The 21,226-nt window shown below is 45.5% G+C and overlaps 1 protein-coding gene across 1 annotated transcript; it reads right to left on the minus strand.

Annotated features, from left to right (window-relative positions):
- Positions 1-918: 918 nt before the first annotated feature.
- Positions 919-19,618, minus strand: EMP1 (epithelial membrane protein 1). The gene is made up of 5 exons (XM_080661100.1): positions 19,460-19,618; positions 6,042-6,153; positions 4,142-4,238; positions 3,887-4,027; positions 919-3,172 (listed from the first exon to the last, which is right to left on the minus strand). Exons 2-5 carry the CDS (start codon positions 6,117-6,119, stop codon positions 3,006-3,008), a joined length of 483 nt encoding a protein of 160 aa, XP_080517226.1. The 5' UTR covers positions 6,120-6,153; positions 19,460-19,618; the 3' UTR covers positions 919-3,005.
- Between the last annotated feature and the right edge of the window lie 1,608 nt (positions 19,619-21,226).

The raw sequence follows: 21,226 nt of genomic DNA on the forward strand, positions 1-21,226 counted from the left end.
GGACGATTTCATCTTGGCAAAAAGGTAATTTGGGTAGAGCGAGGTTATTGGAGATTATGACTAAAGACCTATAAGCATAAGGGAAGAAGGGATTCTCTGGAGCTCTGATCCATGACTTGGCATATGATGTGGGGGAAAGAATTCCTGGGAGAGCTAAGCAAGAGGAGTAGCCTCTTATAATGGTATCCTGGAAGCAACCTAAGAAATCATATATGTCTCTTAGAGGGTATCAATAATTAATGCAATTTAAGTAATTAAATTTAAAATATGTTGAAGTTTGGTTTTCAGGGTCCTTTATGTATTTTTTGTGTATTACTCTGTGAAGTCATTTCATCAAGACCGTAGGGGACTGGAAGATTGCCGACTCCACATTAAAACCATTTTTCTCATACTGGTGTTGACATGGTGCTGGGACACATAGTATCTACCCTACTTTGTAGCACTGATTCCAATCCTTATGGCTCATAGAAAGCAGTAAAACTTTTCTTTTCTCAAAGTGCCCACACAAATATATACCATTTTATGCAATGAATGGGCTCCTGCAAATTTATGTGTTGCATACCTTTGTGAATTGCTTTATATATTGAAGACACATTAGATGAGTTTGCTACTTCAAGAAACTTTGCAAGTATCTCATTTCTTAATGTCATAAGCCATTCTGATTCAAGATCACAACCTATCTCTAATGTATTAGTGTAAGAGTACATTCCATTCTGTGCTTAAGAGGTTTAATAATATTCAATTGCCTGAAAGTTAATGTAGAAATGTCTAATGTATTAGCAGAAAGTAGCTTAATGTCTCAAATAAATGCCAAGGTGTCCAAATCAAACTGATTGACAATCTAATTAGGAATAAATGTCACTGTTATCCATATTTCCTACATTTTTTTTTTCAAAAGAAAACATTCACACAGTGAAGGGAATCAGAATCTATTTTTATATCCCTAGAGTTATAAACATTTGTATCAAAATATTTACAATTATAGTATATGAAATATCAATCTATTAAAGAAGAAGCCAAATACAGTACTAGAACAACCCACCACTGTAATGCAGTTACATGAGACATAAATGGCACAGAAACAAAGTAAAAGACATGGGAATACATGGTTCACTCCAGTCATAGTCTGACTTTTTAACATGCGATTATCTCTTTTGAATATATCTGATATGTAAGTATGCTTCTGCACATAAGACAGCCTTCTATAGTCATGTGATAATTAAATGATAATTAAAAAGTTTATTATCCATAGCTTTTGCTTGCCAGCCTCGCTACCTTCAGCCCAGATAATTCAGTGGTCTGTCCTCAACATTCCCTTAACCAGAATGAACATAGAGAAATATACTTAGTAAGAGTCCTTTTACATAAATACTAGCAATCATTGCATAACAACTCCCCAAAAAGGAAAAGTTTATAAGAAATGACATGAGGAGAGAGCTAGGAGAAGAAAAGTAGGCAAGATGTCTCAGATTCTCCCTAAGGTAGATCTTCCCAGGGTGATCAAGGAAATGTCTTCCTAAAATAAACCCTTTAGGCAGAATCTGAGATGGCTTAAAATAGCTGCTCCAGGCTAGAGCAGTGCCTGCTTAACCAGGAATAACATACTACCTCTAAGTCCTATATAGAAAAGCTCTGTGGCAACAGGCAGATCAATTACCATCTGACTGGGCACCACCAGAGATTTGTGTGTGTGTGTGTTTTCCTTAAAGAAAATACCTGCCCATCACCTATAATTTTACTTCTCTCACAGAAATGTTCTTATTCTCCTGGGAGCACAGGCACTCTGTTCTTATCATGACTTAAATATAATATGCTTAACACTTTCCAATTACATAGCACCTTTCACCCAAGGACCTATTGTTTGGTTTTGGTTTGTGTGTGTTTCAATTAGCTTCCAGAAATGTCTTGCCTCCCCTATGAAGCAGGATAGGCAAGCTTTCCGAAAGCTGACCACTCCAGCCAGTGTCAAAGCCAGAGTTGCCTCTGGTCCCCAATATGGATAATTAGAAAAGTTTATAATTTCGAGGGAGAGTAACGGAGTGCGTTACAAGGAGCTATGTCCGTCTCTCTCATTCTATATTTAAAAGAATCATTGCTTGCAGGGAGAGGGAATCCTAAAATCATAACCCTAATATAGCATTGTTGCAAGACTGCCCCGTGAGCCCATAATTAGTGTGGTGCTTTCATTGGTGGCATTACAGAAACTCCACAAGAGCTGCCCTGGCTCTAAGCGAGAGGCCTAGCAAAGTCCATAGCAAGAAGTCTCCAGGAGGGTCAGTTGTGTGAGGGCTGGTCTGGGTTCGACCGTTCCCCCTCCCCCGTCCCAGGCCTTCCACTGTGAAAAGTTCTCTTTCTTGATTTAACTAACCCACCAACTTGGCTTCATGACTATATCCCTTCCGACCATTTTGTCACAAATACCACTGAATTGCACAGAGCTAAATATCTGTTTTCAAGAGGGATAATGGCTCCACAGCCGAAGCCCTCCTGTGGGCCCTTCAGACTGGAATGTGATGTTTTGTTTTGGGTCAGGAGGGCAGGAGGGCTTCCAGGCTTAGCATACTCAGTACAAAAACAAGATTTGCCCTTGTTGGAACTTGTACCGCTATTTTAACTTGGTGCAGTAGGTCTGAGGACCACAGTGCAAGACCCAGAATTCACCCTCAGAAGCGGAGCCAGTGGTGTGGCAGCTGGTGCCCCCCCCCCGCCCCCCCCTTTGAGTGAGTGTGTGTAACTGAGAACTGGTGGCTGGAGAGAGGCTCTCTGGCCCACATCAAGGGAGCATGGAAGTTCTAGCCAACTACTTTCTCCCAAGGGCAGGGGCTTGACAGTAGAAAACCTCCTGAGTAAAGGTTTGGGTTTCAGCCTCTCCCACCCTCATGTCCCCCCTCCCCACCCCCCTCCCCTGGCTTGGCTTTTCCTGCAGGGCAACTTTCACTTCCCTCCCAGATTCCATGGCTCCCTCCTCCCCACCCCACCCCAGATCCCCATACACTTGTTCAGCCTTATTTCTTTCGCAGGACCAGGTAGAGAATGCCAATGATGAAGCTAAAGCAGAAGCAGATCCAGGTCAGGATGAAGCAATAGCCGTGGTGGTTTGGGGAGTATGAAATTCCATAACCATTCGCATAATGATGAGTGTAGATGGACGCCCCAACCATAATGCAAAGCCCTGCAATGGAAAAAAGAAAGTTTAGGTATTTTGTTTGTTTGGGGGGAGAAGGGGAGTTATTTTGGTTTCTTTCTTTCTTCCTTTCTTCCTTTTACATTAAAACCAAGAACAGGTTTTGTAATTTTTAAAAGATCCTATTTTCTTCATCTGCAATGGGAAAATGAAATCTGGCTGTTTGGCCCCAAACAGTAGTTCTGTTGATCTGCCCTGATCTGAGCTTGGTGGTCCTGTTGATAAATTAGAGCTGCTTGGGCTCTCACATCTGCACTGGGTTGTGGCTGCAAGTGTGAAGTAAAACACAGAACCTTATGTCCACAACCCAGCCCATGTAGGCAGACTGCCCCGGGATGCAAGCATGCCACCAAACTGGATATGTGTGGGAAGAATGCAGGAAAGGGAGAGTGGCAATAATTGAGAGCATTGTGGCGGTGGCTTTATCTTTCGAGGATTCCCACCTGTCTGGCCCTCTTCAAGCATCTTGTACACAAGTGCTGTGGGTGGGCGGCCTGCCACTCGGGCGCTGCCTCAGAGCACTAGACTTAAACAACGAAGCAGACAAGGGTTCTTATTCCAAGCAGCTAGCAGGGGTTTTCAGAAAGAGGACAAATAACCAGACCCATGTGCTCATCTGTTCAAGTTGCCGGGAGCACCCATGGTAAGATCTACTTAAAAGCTTTGCCTGGGTAAACTGAAGTCTGCGCCTGAGATACTCACAGCACACCAGCATGGTGGCCCCCGAGAGGAAGAAGCGGTTTCCCTTCTCCATGGTGAAGAGCTGGAACACGAAGACCACGAGGGAGATGACGGAGAAGATGATGGAAAGGATCATGAAGGCCTGCACTGCCTTGAGCGCATCTGTGGACACAGGGGCAGGAGAGCAAGGGTGTCAGGCCAACCAATCCCCGACAGGCTGGACATTTCCCCCATCACAGAAATTGTCAGCACTGAATACAATAGCTTTACAGATACCTTCGTCAGCATATGCCAGGGGTCCCTCGCAGTGACCGTTGCTGCAGTTTTTCCAAAGACCTACTGATGCGCTTCCAAAATCTGAAACCACCCAGACCTGAAACCAGGAGGAAACAAAGCATTGTTTTAAAACTGACCCTCTGCTTTAAAAGAAAAGGAAATATCAAATCAGCTTGTGTCGGAAACAAATCTTAAGCAAGACACCATATTTAGCCATACATGTGGCTATGCAACCCATCTCTTAGTGGAAATGAGATTCGATCAAGATTGTGTTGCCTGGATAGTGTAGCTTGGTGGTTGAGTGTCAAGCTATGAACCAGGGTTGTGGGATCTATCCCCAATATGGGGAGTGCAGGAGGCAGTCGACCAATGATTCTCTCTCATCATTGATGTTTCTACCTCTCTCTCCTTCTCTCTTCTTCTCCAAAATCAATGAAAATATATATATTTTAAAAAGATTGTGTCATGTAATGGCCTGGCTAAAAAAAGGGGGAAAAAAATAAGGAAAAATGTTCAACTGGAGACAACTAAGAAACACAGGATAAAAAAAAATAGCAATGAGTCCTGGTGGTTAATAAGCCACTTTCATCTAAACAGAAGGATCCAACTTTGATTGTCACAACATGCAATGTAATTTCATAGCAAAATTGCACATCAAGAACTTTACTGTGGGGCAGCTGAAAGTGGCCAGAATATATTCCCTGAGGCTCACCACAGGACCAGCTCCCCTTCTTACTGTGCCCAACAAACCCAGTTATCCTTCAGGAATGGGAAACAAACCCCCAACTGTCCACATGGAGTGTGTCTGCTAAAATGCACATTACTGAAAAGGCAAGGTCAAGGGCGTGCAGTTTCCTGCTCCTGATTCAGTATTCAGCACTTTGGCATCCATGAATACACTTTGAAGTCATTCATCAGACCTATTATCCTGAGAGACTCAGGGATTGGCATACAGATGGCTGAGTTAGAGTCTGGGGGAGGCTGCATGGGCAAGGGTTCTGTCTTATCACAGTCATGCTTACATTGGCCATGCTTATAATCACCGCGCCCCCCCCCCCCCCCCCCAGCCAATGTTGGCAAAACTCTTCTATCTGAACTTTAAAACCCATTTATCCTTTAACTGTGACAGGGATCTATGCAGATTCTGGATCCATCATTTGCCTATCTAGCGACTGGTGTTTTTTGGTTTTTGTGTCCAATAAGCTGTCTTGTTTTTCCTGAGAAAAGCAAAAGAAAAGCAAACTAGCACTAGAGGGCAGAATAGCTCAAGGTTCTGAGAGAAGGAACACGCTCCCTCCATAATATTTTATGTTGTTTCCTTTGAGTGAGTGATAATCTTGCAAAATTCCACGTTGACAGGCTACTACTCTCTGCCCAGAACTTGAATCCATCAGTCTGGCAACCAAAGCTTCTCACCATCTCACTCTCATCTCTCCTAATTGAGGTTCCCAGAAGGAAGGGAAGTTCTGCCCCTGACACCTAGGTGTCTTCATTATGCCCTGAAGGAAGTCAGTCCCTCCCACCTGGGCACCCTGCCTGGAATGTATCCCTATGCTCCTCCCACTATTCCGTCTTGTGCCAAGAGAAAGCCCAGCCACCTAGCACTCCTGCAAGCTTCACCTCAGCTGGGAAGACTCCTGTAGAGACTGAAGAAGCCTCATTGAGTTCTCCTGCCTCTAGTCTCATGCAGACACTGATGACTTTTATCCTCCTGTTATTTAGTTATTTGAAGTGTGAGAGAGAAAGAGTGTGTGTGTGTGTGTGTGTGTGTGTTTCCACACCTAAACTGAAAATTCATGAAGGGCAGGGATTGTGGCTTAAACGTTCTTTATAGCACTTTATGTAAATATTTAAATAACTCATGAATGAATGAATGAATAAACAAAAGAACATTACTCACATTGGCAATGGTGGAAACAAATAACATAATGACGGTGGCGATGTGGACCACAAAGATGCCAGCCAGTAATACCAACATCTTGGCTTTTTGATGACTTGGTGAGTTCCGAGTCCTGAGAAGAAAGGAGAAAACAAGAGGGAAACAAAAGGTTACTACTGTCAGAGGCAAGAAGATAATTCAGCTTTCCCACACCTGTGGGCTATCTGCTACAATCTGAAGGCGCTGCAATAAAAACCACCACAATTTCATCGTAAATTCCTAAAAACATTAGTTAGCCTGGTTCCCTAAGTGCCTATTCGTCTATTGACATATACCTATATATAAACACAATTCTGCATCTCAGGTACTTATATACCCATCTCTCCAAAACAGCCTGTTTTAAAAAAGGACATTTTATAACTGTTACTACTTTATTTTGTTTGTGTTTTAGAGGCCAAACCGTAGGACTTGGATCTTTTAAAGGCCTCCTGACAACTATAATTTTCAGTGCAGCAGCGTCATATAAATTTCCATTTTCCACTAGGGCAGTGTCCTTGCCTCTGTCAAACTGTGCATCCAGCAATTGTCATAGAAATGGATGTGTCCCACAGAACAGCAGCTATTACTCGGTGTCCATAGACTGAAGAGGCGACTAATTTGATCCCAGGTGAGATATAAAATGTGAGAGCCACAACTTCTATTATTATCGTGCTGTTTGGTATTCAATAATTATAACAACAGAATTGCAGTTTAATGGTCTGATCACCTACATATTGACCATTTCAGATTTGTGTCACTGCACCTGAGCCTTTGGGCTGTGTGTGCCCCATGGTGAGGAACCTGCTATTGGTCTGGGAGCCATGTTATATTTCACAGACTCAATATGACAGTTTTGGGGGCTCTAGAAGCAGGCAGCTTGGAATGCCTTCTAAGCGTATGCGACATTTATACAGATTCCAGTCCTTCAAGACTTAATGCAGAAGACAGTCAAATGCATAAATCACATGGTGGGAGAATTGGGAACTAATATAGATTAAGAATGTGCATGGATAAACAAAAGCGTTCAGCCATAATCTCAGCAGTGTAGAAAAAGAGAGCCCATTGATCGTAAAACCCAGGACATAAAGGGAGTGTGAAGGATGCACATGGGAGGCTATTCTGGTTTATGTCGGCTGCAGGAGTGCTGTGTCATGCCCAAACAGTCACATGCAGTGCAGACCCCCAGGGACTTCAAAGCAAAGGGCTCTGCTTATTCAGACCCTAGCAGGGTGGGACATGTGGACTTCCCCACCTAGGGGCTCTGCACATCCTGCAATCAGCCCACGTCTCTCTCTCACTCTGCCTCATTTAATTGAAGTGTTGAGTGTGCCTGAGCCACTTTCCTACTGGAGCAGGTATTTATTGAAGAGCACTAATTGCAGCACTTCAGGTGCCTTTTATCTCTGCTCAGGAAACACTAGAGTACCTTGCTCTTTACAGGCCAATAGTGAGAGGCAGACACTTCCACACTTGCTCCAACAAGCCCCGCCCTTCTTCCCCATCCAAGCACTTCCCTTCCACCCAGGCTATTTGGTAGGAATTTGTCCATTTTCACTGTGAGTTGAGTGACAAAAATGATGAAGTTTCTCCTGTCTCCTCGGGGGAGAATTTGGAGCTTTCATGTGTCTGCTATGAATACTCTCTGCAGGCCTTCAAATTCATTTTTGCTTTTCTCAGGCTCTTACATACCTCCACAATTTTCTGCTTGACTTTAATGCACTGTGAAAAGAGGTTTTTGGAGTTAGACAGAGGTTGAGTTAGAATCATATAAAGTTACTTGACCTTTTGGTCTCAGTTTCCTCCTATATGAAGTGGAAGATTGCAACAGGGAAACGTGAGGGTTAAATTGGATTACATATGTGAAACTCCTAGCACCATGCTTGGCACACAGCAGGTACCAAAGGGGTTGCTCTGCTTGTGGTTGTAACTATTATTATTATATGAAACTGAGTAGCTCTTGCCAACCCAAACCAGTCAATCAGTCACCAGGCTGCCCCATGTTAAGTGCAAGTAATAGGATATCTGCCATCCAGGTCACAAGGGCGTGTATATGCAACCTTTCTGGTCCTCTTACAAGTTGCCATTATGACTAATCCTTGCCGCTTGAGTGGGAGACCACTTAAAACACACCCTCAGGAATGAAGAGGAGAAAGTTCATTCTTCTCAGCCTTCCATGTCTTTGGGGACTCAACAGCATTTTCTGTCTGCCTGATTTATACCTGGTCACACCCTCCCTTTTGATGACTTGAACATCATTGCATTCCAAATATCTTCCTCCCCCTGCACCCTCACCTTGGCCCATCCACCCACCTCCGGGGGGCACTCGAGTTCCTGGCCTGCACATCTCACTTCTGATCTAACCCACAGCCCCATCTGATCATTGTCTCCTGCCCAGTGTAGGCAAAAGGAGAGGTGTGGCGGGGGCGGGGGTGAAATCAAGCAAAAAAGTGACTCTCTTTCATCTTAGATTTCTGATTGTGTTCCATCCACTCACCAAGGAAAGAAGCACATTGTCTTGGAATGGCAAGTGTTCTTAGTGTGCAGAACACACAGTTTTCTCTGCTTTTGGCCTCTGGATACAGCCAGAGGAAGTGGCTGTTTAGTAGAGCTATCACTTTATACCTATAACTTCATCTTTTCACTGCCCCAAATTTGTCAGGTTTTTTAGTGTCATCTATTGTCAGTGTAGAAGGGCTTCCATTATTTTCAGTGGCCCTACCAACACATGTGGAAAGAGAATGAACTGTATCTTTAAATTTCTGGCCTGGATCATTCCTGGTTATTCAGTCTCTATAATAATGACCCTCAGCAAAGAAACCCCCAGCCTAAGGAAGTTGGGTGGGAAACAACCCTTAGATCTTTAAGAATGAGTGGCACCTAATGGGTGAATGTCTGGGGGTCTAACAAAGAGCAGAGCAGATAGGTTTAAATAACAGCAGATCTCATTCTCTCGACTTCTACACACCCATCACTTGCAGTATAGCTTCGAGGGAGACTCATTTTCTGCCCTGGTGTATATCTTGCTTCATAGCACTAAAAAGAGACCATTTCTGAGCATTAATATCATTGGAAGTATTGGTTGCTATTGGCAGTATGTTCCACTAAAACAATAATTGACTTCTCCCTCACACCTCTCTAAAATGCCATGGATGGCACTCTCCAATGCAAAGCATACCCCTAGTCATAGCTGGGCAGCTCGAACCAGGAAGTAGACAATAACAACATTGCAATTCTGACTACTTGGGTGCAATGCCTGCCTCTCTCCCAGCATTTGATGGACCAGGCAGTCCCAAAGTTTGTCAGTTGGTTGTTGGGAAGTCCCATAACAACAGGGTTATTTGTGGTGCTTAGACTCTCAGATACAGGCCACCAGAGCTAGTCAATGCACAGTGTCCTTAAAGGATAGGACATCCACTGACTATATTATGTGGGGTTCCAGGAACACATTTCTCCACCCACCATTGTAAGCAGAGGAAGATCTCCCCCTATACCCTCACCAACCCAACATGCCCAACACAGGTTGGTCAAAGCTCCATGGGCTGGATGGAAAGCTGAGAAAAATATAGGAGGCATGAATGTTAACTCTAGAGAAAAGTGACTGCTAAGAGAAATGGAGGTAAGAGACTAACAGCCACACATGGGTTTTCTGTTCTCCCTCCTAGATTCTTCTTTCTGTCCTAAGGCACAGGCCTGCCAGTTCCCTTTCCACCGCCGCCATTTGTTGTTTCTGACCATGCTTCTCCTTTCCTCCCCACAATGCCCAGGCCGCATTAGCGAAGCTGTCTCTTTATGCACCTGTCCCAGATGCAAGCCTCACAACCATTCTAGATGTGGGTTAAGTTCTTGGCTAATAGAAAATGTATTGCAGTTCCTGGAAATGGCCCTGAGGATTACAATTGCTGGTGATGGAGGCTGTAAATGATGACCTCCTGTGGGCAGGGGGATAATTGCCCTCCAGTTGCCTCCATTCACTTAAGTGATTGTTGGTTTCTCGACTCCCTCTTAATACGTTCCCCCCCCCACAAATGAAAGAATCGAAGGAACATAGCTCTGAGACTGCCTTGCATTGATTGCCTCTTTGCCTTTGTTTGGGAAACCTAACACTTCTAAGGTCCTCAGACTATGAGAAATTTATCAGGCTCTTGTGGACACCTTTTCTTTTTTAATGAGAAACTAGTACTACGGAGACTTTAAGATAATTGACTCCTAAAAATGTTGGTCATTTGGCTTCATGTTTGCTAAGCTCCTGGTCAGATAACTTCTTCCTGCCGTGTTGTCTGTGTGCTTATTAAACTGCCACCGGAGTCAGGGGGAAGTAATTCTTTAAGGTGATCTGTGGTACAATCATTGGGAACAATACAATAAAATAGAGTAACCAAAAACCTACTTCTCCAGCAAAGGAAGTGGTGGAAATCCCAGGCTTGAGTCATTGAAGAATACCCTGAGCCTGGCGGTATAACAGTCAGAAACAGGGAGCCAGGGCCCTGTGAGCAGCAGGAGAGTCCCGCAGAGCTCAAATGTCCATGATTCATCGGAGGGTGGGTGAGATTCTCCCAGACAAAGGCTACATGGAGATATCCTCTACCAGATGGCGCAAGAGAGCTTTCTGGGAAGCCTGAGGCGCTGGCTGGCTGGAGAAGGCAGTTTGGTCATTTCCCTGGCAGCCCAAGATGGCCCAGGCTTTTCTGGGGAGAAGAGAGTAATAACAGCCAGATGCTAAGTCCCCTGTTTCGCCTTCCTCTCATCCTGCTTTTATTGCCCAAAACATCACAGTCCGGTCATGAGTTTTTCCTCCATTATTTATCTCGCATCCATTCTTTACTTCCCATTGTCCTTGTCCAGTTCATGTCCTAGCCTGGACCGCAGCATCAGCATCACCCAAGGTCCTTTTTCCGAACGACCCCTCTAATATACCCTCCACACTACCAGTGTGTTATCTGACCATGTTACTCCTCTGTTCAAAATCCTCCAAACTCCCCGCCACCAGGAAAGAGACTCCAAACCCTGCAAGCACTCAGGCCCTGGCAATCCTAGGAATGTGGGGATCCTAGGAATTGGGTTTCAGAAAGAAAACAGCTTCCTTTCTCCAGTAACTACCTATCAAATTCTTTTCAAAAAGCTCAAATCCTGCCCCCTCTAGGAAGCCTTCCCAGATACAGAGGTCAGAAGTTGTCATTTCTCCCAGTTATGCTGTAGCTCTTCCATTGCCCTTTATGAAAACCACTAGTGGCAGCCTGGTGGGTAACAGCTATTTTCAGAAATGTTTGGCTCCCCCACGCTGAAGACCCTAAGCTCCTGAAGGAAGCATCTTGTGTATGATAGGTATTGAATAATTATCTGTTGGGTGAGCAAATAAATATATTCTTCTTGATGGAAAAATAATGTCAAAGAGACTGAAGGCTTTATAATTAAGAACAGAATTCTAGAGGGAAAATCTTTCCTTTTAAAACATAAACTTTTGTCCTTTGTTATTTTTAGATTTATTTATATATTACTATAACTATGTATTGAGCATCTTATTACATGCAAACTGTTATATATTTCCATATAAAAACCTATGTAAATGCATGAATATCTCCTCAGTACATTTGACTATATAGGGATATATATGTGCTTATTGTCCTTTATTCCAGAGGAAATGAGTGAAAAGATAATATCTTAAATTTCTAAACACTAATTTGTCCACGGGTTTAACTTTTCTAACTCAGTTACAGAATCTCTGGACTGCAGTTCCTCCCCAGTACATGAAAACTCACCTACAAAGCTACACCAAGGAACTACCTAACTCAGGCTTAAACTCCTCTGGTCACGGGGAGTTCACTACCTACCAAGACACACACCCCCAAAGTAGGAAGGTCCTTCTGACAATGCATCAGTCTCTCTTGGCAACGACTCCCCTGAACTTAGTCCTGCCCTTTGTCTAATGCTTCCTCTTCAGCCCGTTTCTAAAATGGTTACCTTTGCAACAGAACTTTCAGGTAATCAGAAAATTAGCCAGAGGGCACCACCTGAGGTTCCCAAATCTCAATCAGGTTAGAACACAGTCCTGAGATGACTCGACTGCCTTTTCATTGATTGATGTTTTTCCAGCAGTGACATCCCACCCTCTTTCTGGATAACTGCAAACTTTGAAGAAAGCTTTCTCACACCATCTGACCAAAGGCGGGCTGCTTCCTCCGAGGCACAAGAGACGATGAAAGCCAAGCTGCTCCTGGTCATATGATCTCCATGAGTCAGCCCGCGACTCCGTGCCATCTTCCTCAGCATGACACCCGAAACTCCGGCTGCAGCTGCTCCCTAAGGACACTGTGTAGGGCTGTGGCACAAACGTCTTCCCAGCCTCCACACATCCAGGTCAATTTTGCTTTTGTTGGTTTGTTTTTGATGTGTTTGTTTCCCACCGGGGAGCATTTGCGTGGGCAAAGTGGATGTCTATTTCACACAGAGGCAGAAAAGGAAATACTCTCTTCTGGAGCAGCCATAGAGGATGTATCCTGAGGAGGAAAAGGCTGGGATTCAAGTCAGGCCAGTGGATGAGACCTTGGATGAGCTTTTCTGGCCATTGTTATTGTTGTTTGATATCAAGTGTACTTTCCATTCTAAATATTGTTTTCACGGAGGGGTGGGAGAGGGGGGCATTCATTTCTCCGTGGGAAACGTGTGGAGAGAAAGCTCCTGCAGAACCATTTCCTCCTGCCTCGGGATATCTGACACTTGGTGTGGGAGGTGAGAACTCCGGGTTGCTCCTCACTGTATACACATCATACCAGGCCTGTTGTTTTTAAGTGCAGGGAAATTTTTATGACCTGGAGAAACATCAGCCATCAAGAAGCAAAAGTAACAAGGATCTCCATGCTCCAAGGAAAACATCTATTTTTTTTCATGATCCTGGGGAAAGGGGACTGCATCTCTCCAGTGCTGGCTAACATAAACAGGGCACCATGGAAAGGGTAGGGTTGATCGGCACTGGCATAGACAGACTAGCGCAGACTCCCACGTAGGGAGGAGGGACTAGGGGGCGGGGCTGAGGGGGCAAGCATGTTATTTTAAAAAGAAGAAGAAAGAGCACCTATTAGAAAGCCAGCTTCTCATGAAACTTCAGCCTGACCAGCTGCTGACTTTGGGAAAATCACAAAACCTCCCTGGTCCGTGGCTCCTAGAGAGGCAGTACCTAATGGTAAGGCACACAGGTTTGCGGTTCAAATCCTGACTCTACCACTTCTTTTTTTCTCTATTTAATTTCCGTTTTACTGAGGTCTAATTGACATATAAAATTGTCAGACATTTAAAGTATACATCGTGGTGATTTGCTGACTCCATGCTTCTTAACTGTGATCTATAAACCTCATAGGGTTGATGTGAGGATTAAAGGGCCATGCCTGACACAGAGCAAAGGCTATACCGTGGCTGGTTATCCTTTTTGTTCAATCATGTAAAACGAGAGGCTTCGGCCAGCGAAATGGGCTTTTGGCTTCTCTGGCAGCGTCTGAGGACCAGCAACTACGCTAAAGGCAAACAAATAGCATGAATCTTGTTTTTGCAAATGCTCCCAAGGAGAATTCCGTGTCTCTCTTATTTCCCCTTGTCCGGGGAGGGAATGGGTCAGGGCCACATCTGCAAAGGCTGAGGCCAGGCGTGGGCTGCGAAGAGGCAGCCAGCCCACGCCCCCAGACCGCAGCTGGTCAGGCCCTAGGGCGAAGTCTCCCGGGCGGGCGGGCTAGGACGGAAGCATCAGTGTCTTCTGCTTCTGTCAAAGAGGAGCGCTCTGGCGGCCAGAACGCCTTCAAGGGAGAGGTTGCCAAAATAATAACTAGGGTTTGGAAAGAAAATCAAGGTGTGGCCCGGGCCCAGCGGCGCTTGGGCGGGTCGACAGTAGATGGCGGCAACATGCTTCAACCAGCAAAGCTGCAGCCTTGAGGGGTGGCAACGAGCTGGGAGGGGCACTGCCCCTCAACCGGAGGTGCCCAGAGAGCACTGGGCGGGCTTCGAGTTTTGTCACTCTTTTTTAGGGCAGTTGGTTGTTTAGAAGTTCAGAGGTGGTGAAGTTATTCAGTCCAGTCCCTGGACAAAGGAGGAAATGGAGTCCCCAGAGGGAAAGCAGAATGAGAACTGAAGCCCGCCATCTCCCGCCATCTAGGCAAGGCTTCTTCCACTCTAGTGTGATCTCGCTCCTATATTTGTCTTAGAGTTCAGCAGGAGATCTCAAACTACCCTGTTCCCCCTGCTACCTTCTTGTTAGTCAGGGAGTCAACACAGCTCCTCAGAACAGTGCCACTGGCAAAAACAAAGGGTCTTTTTAAGGGCCACTGCTTCTTCCCACCTGGCCACCACAGGCCCGGACCCACCCCCACACTGCAAACCCTGAGATGAGCTCCAAACATCCCGTCCTGCCCCCCACCCTCAGCACGGAGTCCCCTCCTCACGGAATTACAAAGCAAAGGGAAGCTCCAGGCCTCAGCTCTTTCTGAGCGAAGTGTGAACACACCCACTGGTCTGACTCATTGTTTCAGGATAGGAATCCTCTCTCCAAAACCAATAGCTCCAGCCCGTTGAGGAGGGGACTTTGATTAATTGAAGGAAGAAATCTTAGTATCAAGAACCTCATTTGGCTCTCAGCTCTGATCTGATCCTTCTGAAAAGAGTTGAGAAATGTCTGGAAAATCACTGCCCTATTGGCACAAATATTCCATGGAAACACAAATGATACCAAGGATGTATTGACCAACATTTGTGCCTGTGCAACTTAAGATTCTTCACCAGGCACAGTGAACAGAATGTTTGAACCTGAGGCGTGTCCTGAAGCATGAAGGGTGTGTGGTCCCCAAACAAGAGGGAGGGACTTAGGAGTGGAAACATCCTTACACTTCTGTCTTGCTCTTTCACCTCCTTTGTCTTTCTCTGTCCACTTTGCTTTTTCTCCCCCTTCTAGGCCTTTCCATTTGCCTCTCTTCTTTGTCCCAACACAGGGGCCCTAGGGAAATACAGGCAGTCCCATTTGCTCCTTCCTCTGCCCTTTCCTCCTAGTAGCTTCCCTTTCCTCCACTCAATGTGTTCCTTATTGGCTCCCATCCACACCTTGGCGGACACACCCTCACGCTGCAAGGTCTCCCTCCTTGAGAAGAGGGTGGAGTTCCTTTCCCAGGACCTGCTCAGTTTCTCCCTGAGCCTGGTTGGGTGCCTGGCTGCTCTCAGTCTTGACAGGCTTAGGTAGCCTGCCCCTCCTCATCAGAGCTGGCTTCTTTGTGTTTTATTAATCAAACCTCTTTCTTTTCTCCCCAGAGCTGAGTGAGTGCTCATTGCTATTAGATGATGAAGCCGGCGAACCCCATGCCCAAGAAATCTCCAAGTGGATGAAGCAGAAGAAACTACCTGGGTCCTCGATCCTCTAAAATGGTCGTTTCAGTGCAACAAGTTGCCTCATTTCGCTTTTCTACCAATTTTTATGGATTAAACTAGCTATGAGCCAAGGATTTCTCAAGATAGGAATGTTAGGACCTTGGAACAATATAATTTCAGAGCTGCACGGGTCTTGGAAACCCCCAAGTTCATTGAGAAGACAAGTGACCTAACCATGGTCCCACGGCAGAGTCGGCACAGGACCACAGCCCCTTCGTCTTCCTGTTCAGTGTTTGCATCTACTCCGGGATTTCTACCACCAGTTTCAACCTATGCCTAAAAGGTTCTCAATTTCACCTTCCCCGATGGAAGACAGAATTCATGAAATAAGCTCAGAAAACACAAAAACTGCCACACCCACATAAGGCCACTGGCACTAGGGGCTGAGGAGTCCATTTTAGCAGGAAAATGCCATTTCCACAGCAGGAAAGGAAATGTTGATCCAAATATTTTGTTAAAAGGGAAGAGAAACAGCAACATCCATGAGGATTTGTAGTTTTATCTTTATGCTTCCTATCAGTGAATCTTCCAATTAGATTGAGAGCAATGACTTTACCTAGCCAGCGCCAGGGACCAAAGTGTTACCAAGTATAATCTTGAGACATTGTGTTTGGGGTGGGGTGCTGGGAATTCATTAAACTACTAATAAGAACCATATTTGGGCTCCCTTGATCACTAAATAGAAATCAGAGTCATCTGGGCAGAACTGGGAAGAGGATTGGAAACGGGAAGTTCATGGTCAGAAGACCCCAGTCCTGTACTGGTTAAGGATGATGAGCTCCATCAAGGGATTGACATCCAGATCATCTGCCAGCAATTAGACCCAGGGTACACCAATTGGCAGCCTGTTCCCATAGTTACCATGACAGGTGGTAACAGTGTGAAGGCACGGGCTACAGGAACTCTGGACCAAGTTAAGGGACAACCCCCACATGACCACGTTAAAAGCCTCTGTGTCTGGTATTAAACTGATTTAACCATGACCTTGTGGGGAGCAACTGGGTGTGTCCCCCTGAGCATGTATATCTGAGAGTCCCAAACATCTCTGAGCTTTTGTATATACAGGTGGTAAGTTTAAAGAAGGTAGAAAATGAAATACCTCGGACTCAAATCATATGGCTATGCTTTACTACGTGCATAGTTTCAAAGATTCAAAATGTCTCCTGCTCCTTTTGCTGAGTCTCAGGCAATAATATTCATAATAATCAAGTTTGATTCATTAGCAATTAAGTAAGGGTTAAATGTTTAGAGGTAAGAAGCATTGGGTGGAGCAACAACAGAAATGGAATATTTTCTGGGTCGCTTCAGGACCACAGAGCTAGGAACAAAGAATAGAAGTTCTAGAAACCCAATTTCACTGGATTTAAGAAACTCTAATCATTAGGGCTGTCCAGCAAAGGGGGGTGGGCATGGACGTGCACTCTGAGGTACTGAGCCTCCCATCCCCCACCCCAAAATGTTAAAGAAATGTCAAATGGCCATCTGTCCAGGATGGTGTAAAAATAAGATTTCGGCATATTGTAGGAGAATGGAAGAGTGGATCTTCAAGATCCCTCCCAAACTGAGAATAAAATTAAGGATGGAATATAACTAAATTTGTCCTGTGCCCTTTTCTCTGGCCATTTTTTCAGATGTGTTCCCCATCAGGCGCTGATGAGCCTATAAAAAGCTGTTTTGCTTCTTCCTGCGGGACCCATTGATCTCAGTGGTCCGGCATGAACCAAAACCCACAGAGCCAGCCAGACCAAGCCAAGAGAGTCTTCATCCACAGCACGGCCTTGGTGAAGCCCATTCGGTAACACCGCCCCCCCACCCCCCATGTCTGCATGTCCCCCTGGGAACTGCATGGGCCTACGCTGGTCTCAGGAGGGAAGTGGGAAGAGTTGGGAAAGCCACAGCGAGTCTTTTCCGTGGTCTGTGGAAGGATGTCTCTCCTTCCTCGGAGGTCTGCCCTGAACTCCTGGGAAGTAGCCAGCGTCTGTTCTGAGATGTGATCTGTCCTGGGTTGGTCCTTGACAACATTCTGACAACTCCCAGGACAGTTTAGTGCCCTTAATGTACAGTCTGGGGGGACCTCTGACCAGGACACCAGACCGGATGTCCCGCAGCCCTCCAGACAGTGCTCCGCCCCCGCCCCATTCTTCAGAGTCTGGGGTGGAATTCGAACCTCCTCTGAGGGTGAGAGGCAGCAGGGGAGGAGAATCTAACCCTCACCGTTCAGCCTTGTCAAGGACTTCCAGTTGAGATCTAGAAAAACTGCCTTCGCTAAGGACTCTCACTACTTCTTGGAGGAAGAGGGGAAAGCGGGAATCAGAATTGCATTTTTTTTTTTCAGTTGCCCTCCAAGCCCAGGAAATAACACGCAGCCTATTATCTCATTTATAAAACTACCGTATAGTGTCAAACAGGGCACAAACAATGCAATCCATGATGGTTTACACACAGAATTTTCAATTTGCTGTTAGCTTATTAGTTTTAACCCACGCAAAACGGAAAGATGTGTACTAACTTCATAGAATACCATTGCTATCAACTTAATAATGGCTTCCCTAATCCACATCAGGTAATCTGGAAATAAAAAAAACCTTTGAAGCCAGTGTGGGAGTTCCCTGCATCCCGAAAGGTTGCCCTTGCGTTTACTTAATCATCCCCCTGAGGGCAGTTTTCCCAGGAGCGTTGCCTGTACAGTGTACACAGGCTGATTACATTTAAACCTTCCCTTCCAACGGACTGCGTTCCTAAAGGAAAAGTCTAATTTCACCAGACAAGCTGAATCCTGTCATTTTCGTCCTCTTGTTTATGTGTGTGTGGCGCAGGAGGGAGGTGGGCGGGGGGGGGGGGGGGGGGGTTGGAATCCACCCGTAACTATGTTGAAATAGGCCACACCTCACCAAAATGCTAACCTAAAAAAAAAAAAAAAAAAAAGCAAACAGAAAGCACCCTCCTTCCTTTCTCCAGATTCACTTCGTGATTAGCACGAGTGTTTGCATCTGTGCAGCCACAACTTGGAAGCGTGAGACGATACACGTCCCCGAACAATGACTGCCTTCCATTTAGAAAAATTCCACATCCACCTAAAAAGCATTTTTTTTTCATCACTTCTGATTTATTAACTGTTCCCTCAGCACTAAAATGCAGCTATTTCTGGGGTGGAAGCACAAAGCCATTCAACATTTGTTACAGGAACAGATGAAGTTCCCCGCCCCACCCTCTCCCCCAATTCCAGTTTCCCTCCTGCCTCTCGCATCGTGCACATCTGGCCAAGGAGAGAAGGAGCTCGGGCTCCGGATTCTATTAAGTGAACCCCTCCCGGAGTCTTATTTGAAAAAAGCAATTGCTTCTCTCTCTCTCTCTCTCTCTCTCTCTCTCTCTCTCTCTCTAACGGTTTCCTTTAAACAAAACCCACCTCTCTTTCCCAACCTGTGGGCAGAAAAAAAAACACTTAAATTCAAAAAAAAGTGAATGAACAAGGGGAAAAAGGCAGCAGTAAAAGCCACAGCAAAAATAAACTGAAAAGCAACCCTCTATTCACCATCACCCCCAAAAGACCAGCAAACAACCAACGAAGCAGACACAATTCAAGTCCTGAAGCAATTTTTGAATCAAAATGGAGGAATGGGAAACATCTGGCAAGCGCCGCCTGTCACTTCAAAGGTTTGTGGCGTTTCCTCCGTAAAGACTGTCCTCTCCAGGTGTGTTCCAAAGTCTCTGCTCCCTTCACCTCTGCAGAGCAAGCACCCAGGTACTGCAAGATCATGACAGCCCTGTCCTGCTGAGTTCCCTGGCCCTCCCCGCCGTCCACATACGTTTCTCTGAACCTTACGGAAAAAGTTGTCTCAGTATCCACTTGTAGCCAAATGCTTCAAAGATTCAGTGCAAGGAATCACAGAAAAATTGAAAAGGGAAAAAGAAAAAGAAAAACTTAGATGAGGTCAGAAGAAAGAGAGCAGTGGAAAGGAGAGAGAATTCTCTGAGTTTCCCCACAGTGTTGGGAGCTGTCCTACCTGAGGGTCCCAGCGAAGGAGGTGCCTGGAGTGGCAGGAGCTGGCAGCTGCCCGGTCTGCTCTTCTGGAGGTTTGTGACCACAGTGAGGGGAGGAACCTGCCTCCCGAGGTTATAAGTTTCCTGCGCTGGTGTGCTGGGGTGTGTGATGGGCGGTTTCTTTTCCCTGTGTTTTAAAGGAGTTTCTATGAATCAGTCTGGCTTAAAAAAAAAAAAAAAAAAAGATTTGTTGGTAAGCTACGCCCTTCTAGGTTGGCAGGCTGTCAAGAGAGGTTGGGAGTGAGCCATCAATTCAAAGAAGCCTGTTTAGGCTCCCTCTGACTCAGACACACAGACCACAGTGGAAAAAGGAGTGACATTGCTTCAAATGAGTAATAGGAGTCACACAAATAGATCTGTTTACCGAAGCCCATTCCTCGTTACCAAAAGGAAGCCCTGGTTACCAAGGGGATAAGGCAGAACACAAGTTATGTGCCCAAACTTCATCTGGGAAGGGTGAGGGGAAGGGACAGTGTCCTGCCCATTGAAATCCTATTTGATCGGCCAAGGAGAGTCCCATGCTCCCTCTCCCATCAAATGCATCAGCTGCTGTTCACCATCAGGAATGATCAGATTTCTTTCTTATTTACTTCCCTGCCTGACTCGGGTGCACTGTCCTCTAAGGAGCGGCCCTGGAGGCAGAAGGGGACACGCCAAGAGCCCAGGTAAAGCTGCCTCTGAATGACGGCGCACTGGTTGGACAGCCGGCTGATTTATCATTGCACTTGGTGAATGCCCCTGCCAACTCCACGCAGTCGGGAGGAAGTGGCTGAGAACTTTGCTCTGTGATCTCCATGCACTAATCATGTGGACCTTGCTCTACAATTCGCTGTCCTGTGCTCAGCCGGAGCATAATTGGCACAACCCCCCTGCACCACTCCTCCCTCACTCAGCACTGGAGCCAGGAGGGGCCGGAGGAGTCATCTAATCTCAGCCAAGGCATTCCACTGGAAAGGAGAGTCCCGATGCCTGAGTTCAAGCCTTGCTCTCCTCCTTATTATCTGTGCAACCATGGGCAAATCAACCTCTGCATGCCTCAGTTTCCTTGTGTATAAAATGGGGGTAGAAGGTTCCTATCGCATAGAATTATGGTGAGAAACACAGAGAGAGCTTATAGCAATGCTTGGCACATAGTAAGCACTCAATCAGTGTTAACTATAATGATTGTTGTGCTAAAGAAGAAACTCAGGCCCAGAGAGGTAAAGTGACTGATCCAAGGAGACACAGTTAATTAGCAGGAGCAGCTTGGTTCCAAGTTTGTCACATCTAAGCAACTTTATTTCTATTATTCAATTCAAATTATTCTTATATAGTTAATTATTTATTCATTCATTCAACCAACATCTGCAGGGCACAACGTCCTAGGCACTGTCAGAGCATTGGGTCACAGATGTGAGAAAGATTTCTAGGAACTTAGATGCCATAAAAAAAATCAAAAACAGACTGGTGGCTATTCACCTAATATTGATACAATTAGGTGGTAAAATTATAGGTGAATTTTAGTTTCTTTTGTGTCATAGTTTCCAAATCCACTGCAATGAACCTATACAACTTTGGTTTTTAGGGAAAAAAATGTTAATGGAAAGGAGAGAATATTTTCTGAAGTAGATGATGGGGAAAACACCACACACACACACACACACACACACACACGCACACACACACTGATTTGATGCCACAACTTCCCAAGTCCAAGAACTGAATTCTGTCCCTGTCAGGATGAGACAGGG

The sequence above is a fragment of the Plecotus auritus genome (assembly GCF_963455305.1).
Source record: "Plecotus auritus genome assembly, chromosome: 3".
NCBI lineage: Eukaryota > Metazoa > Chordata > Mammalia > Chiroptera > Vespertilionidae > Plecotus > Plecotus auritus.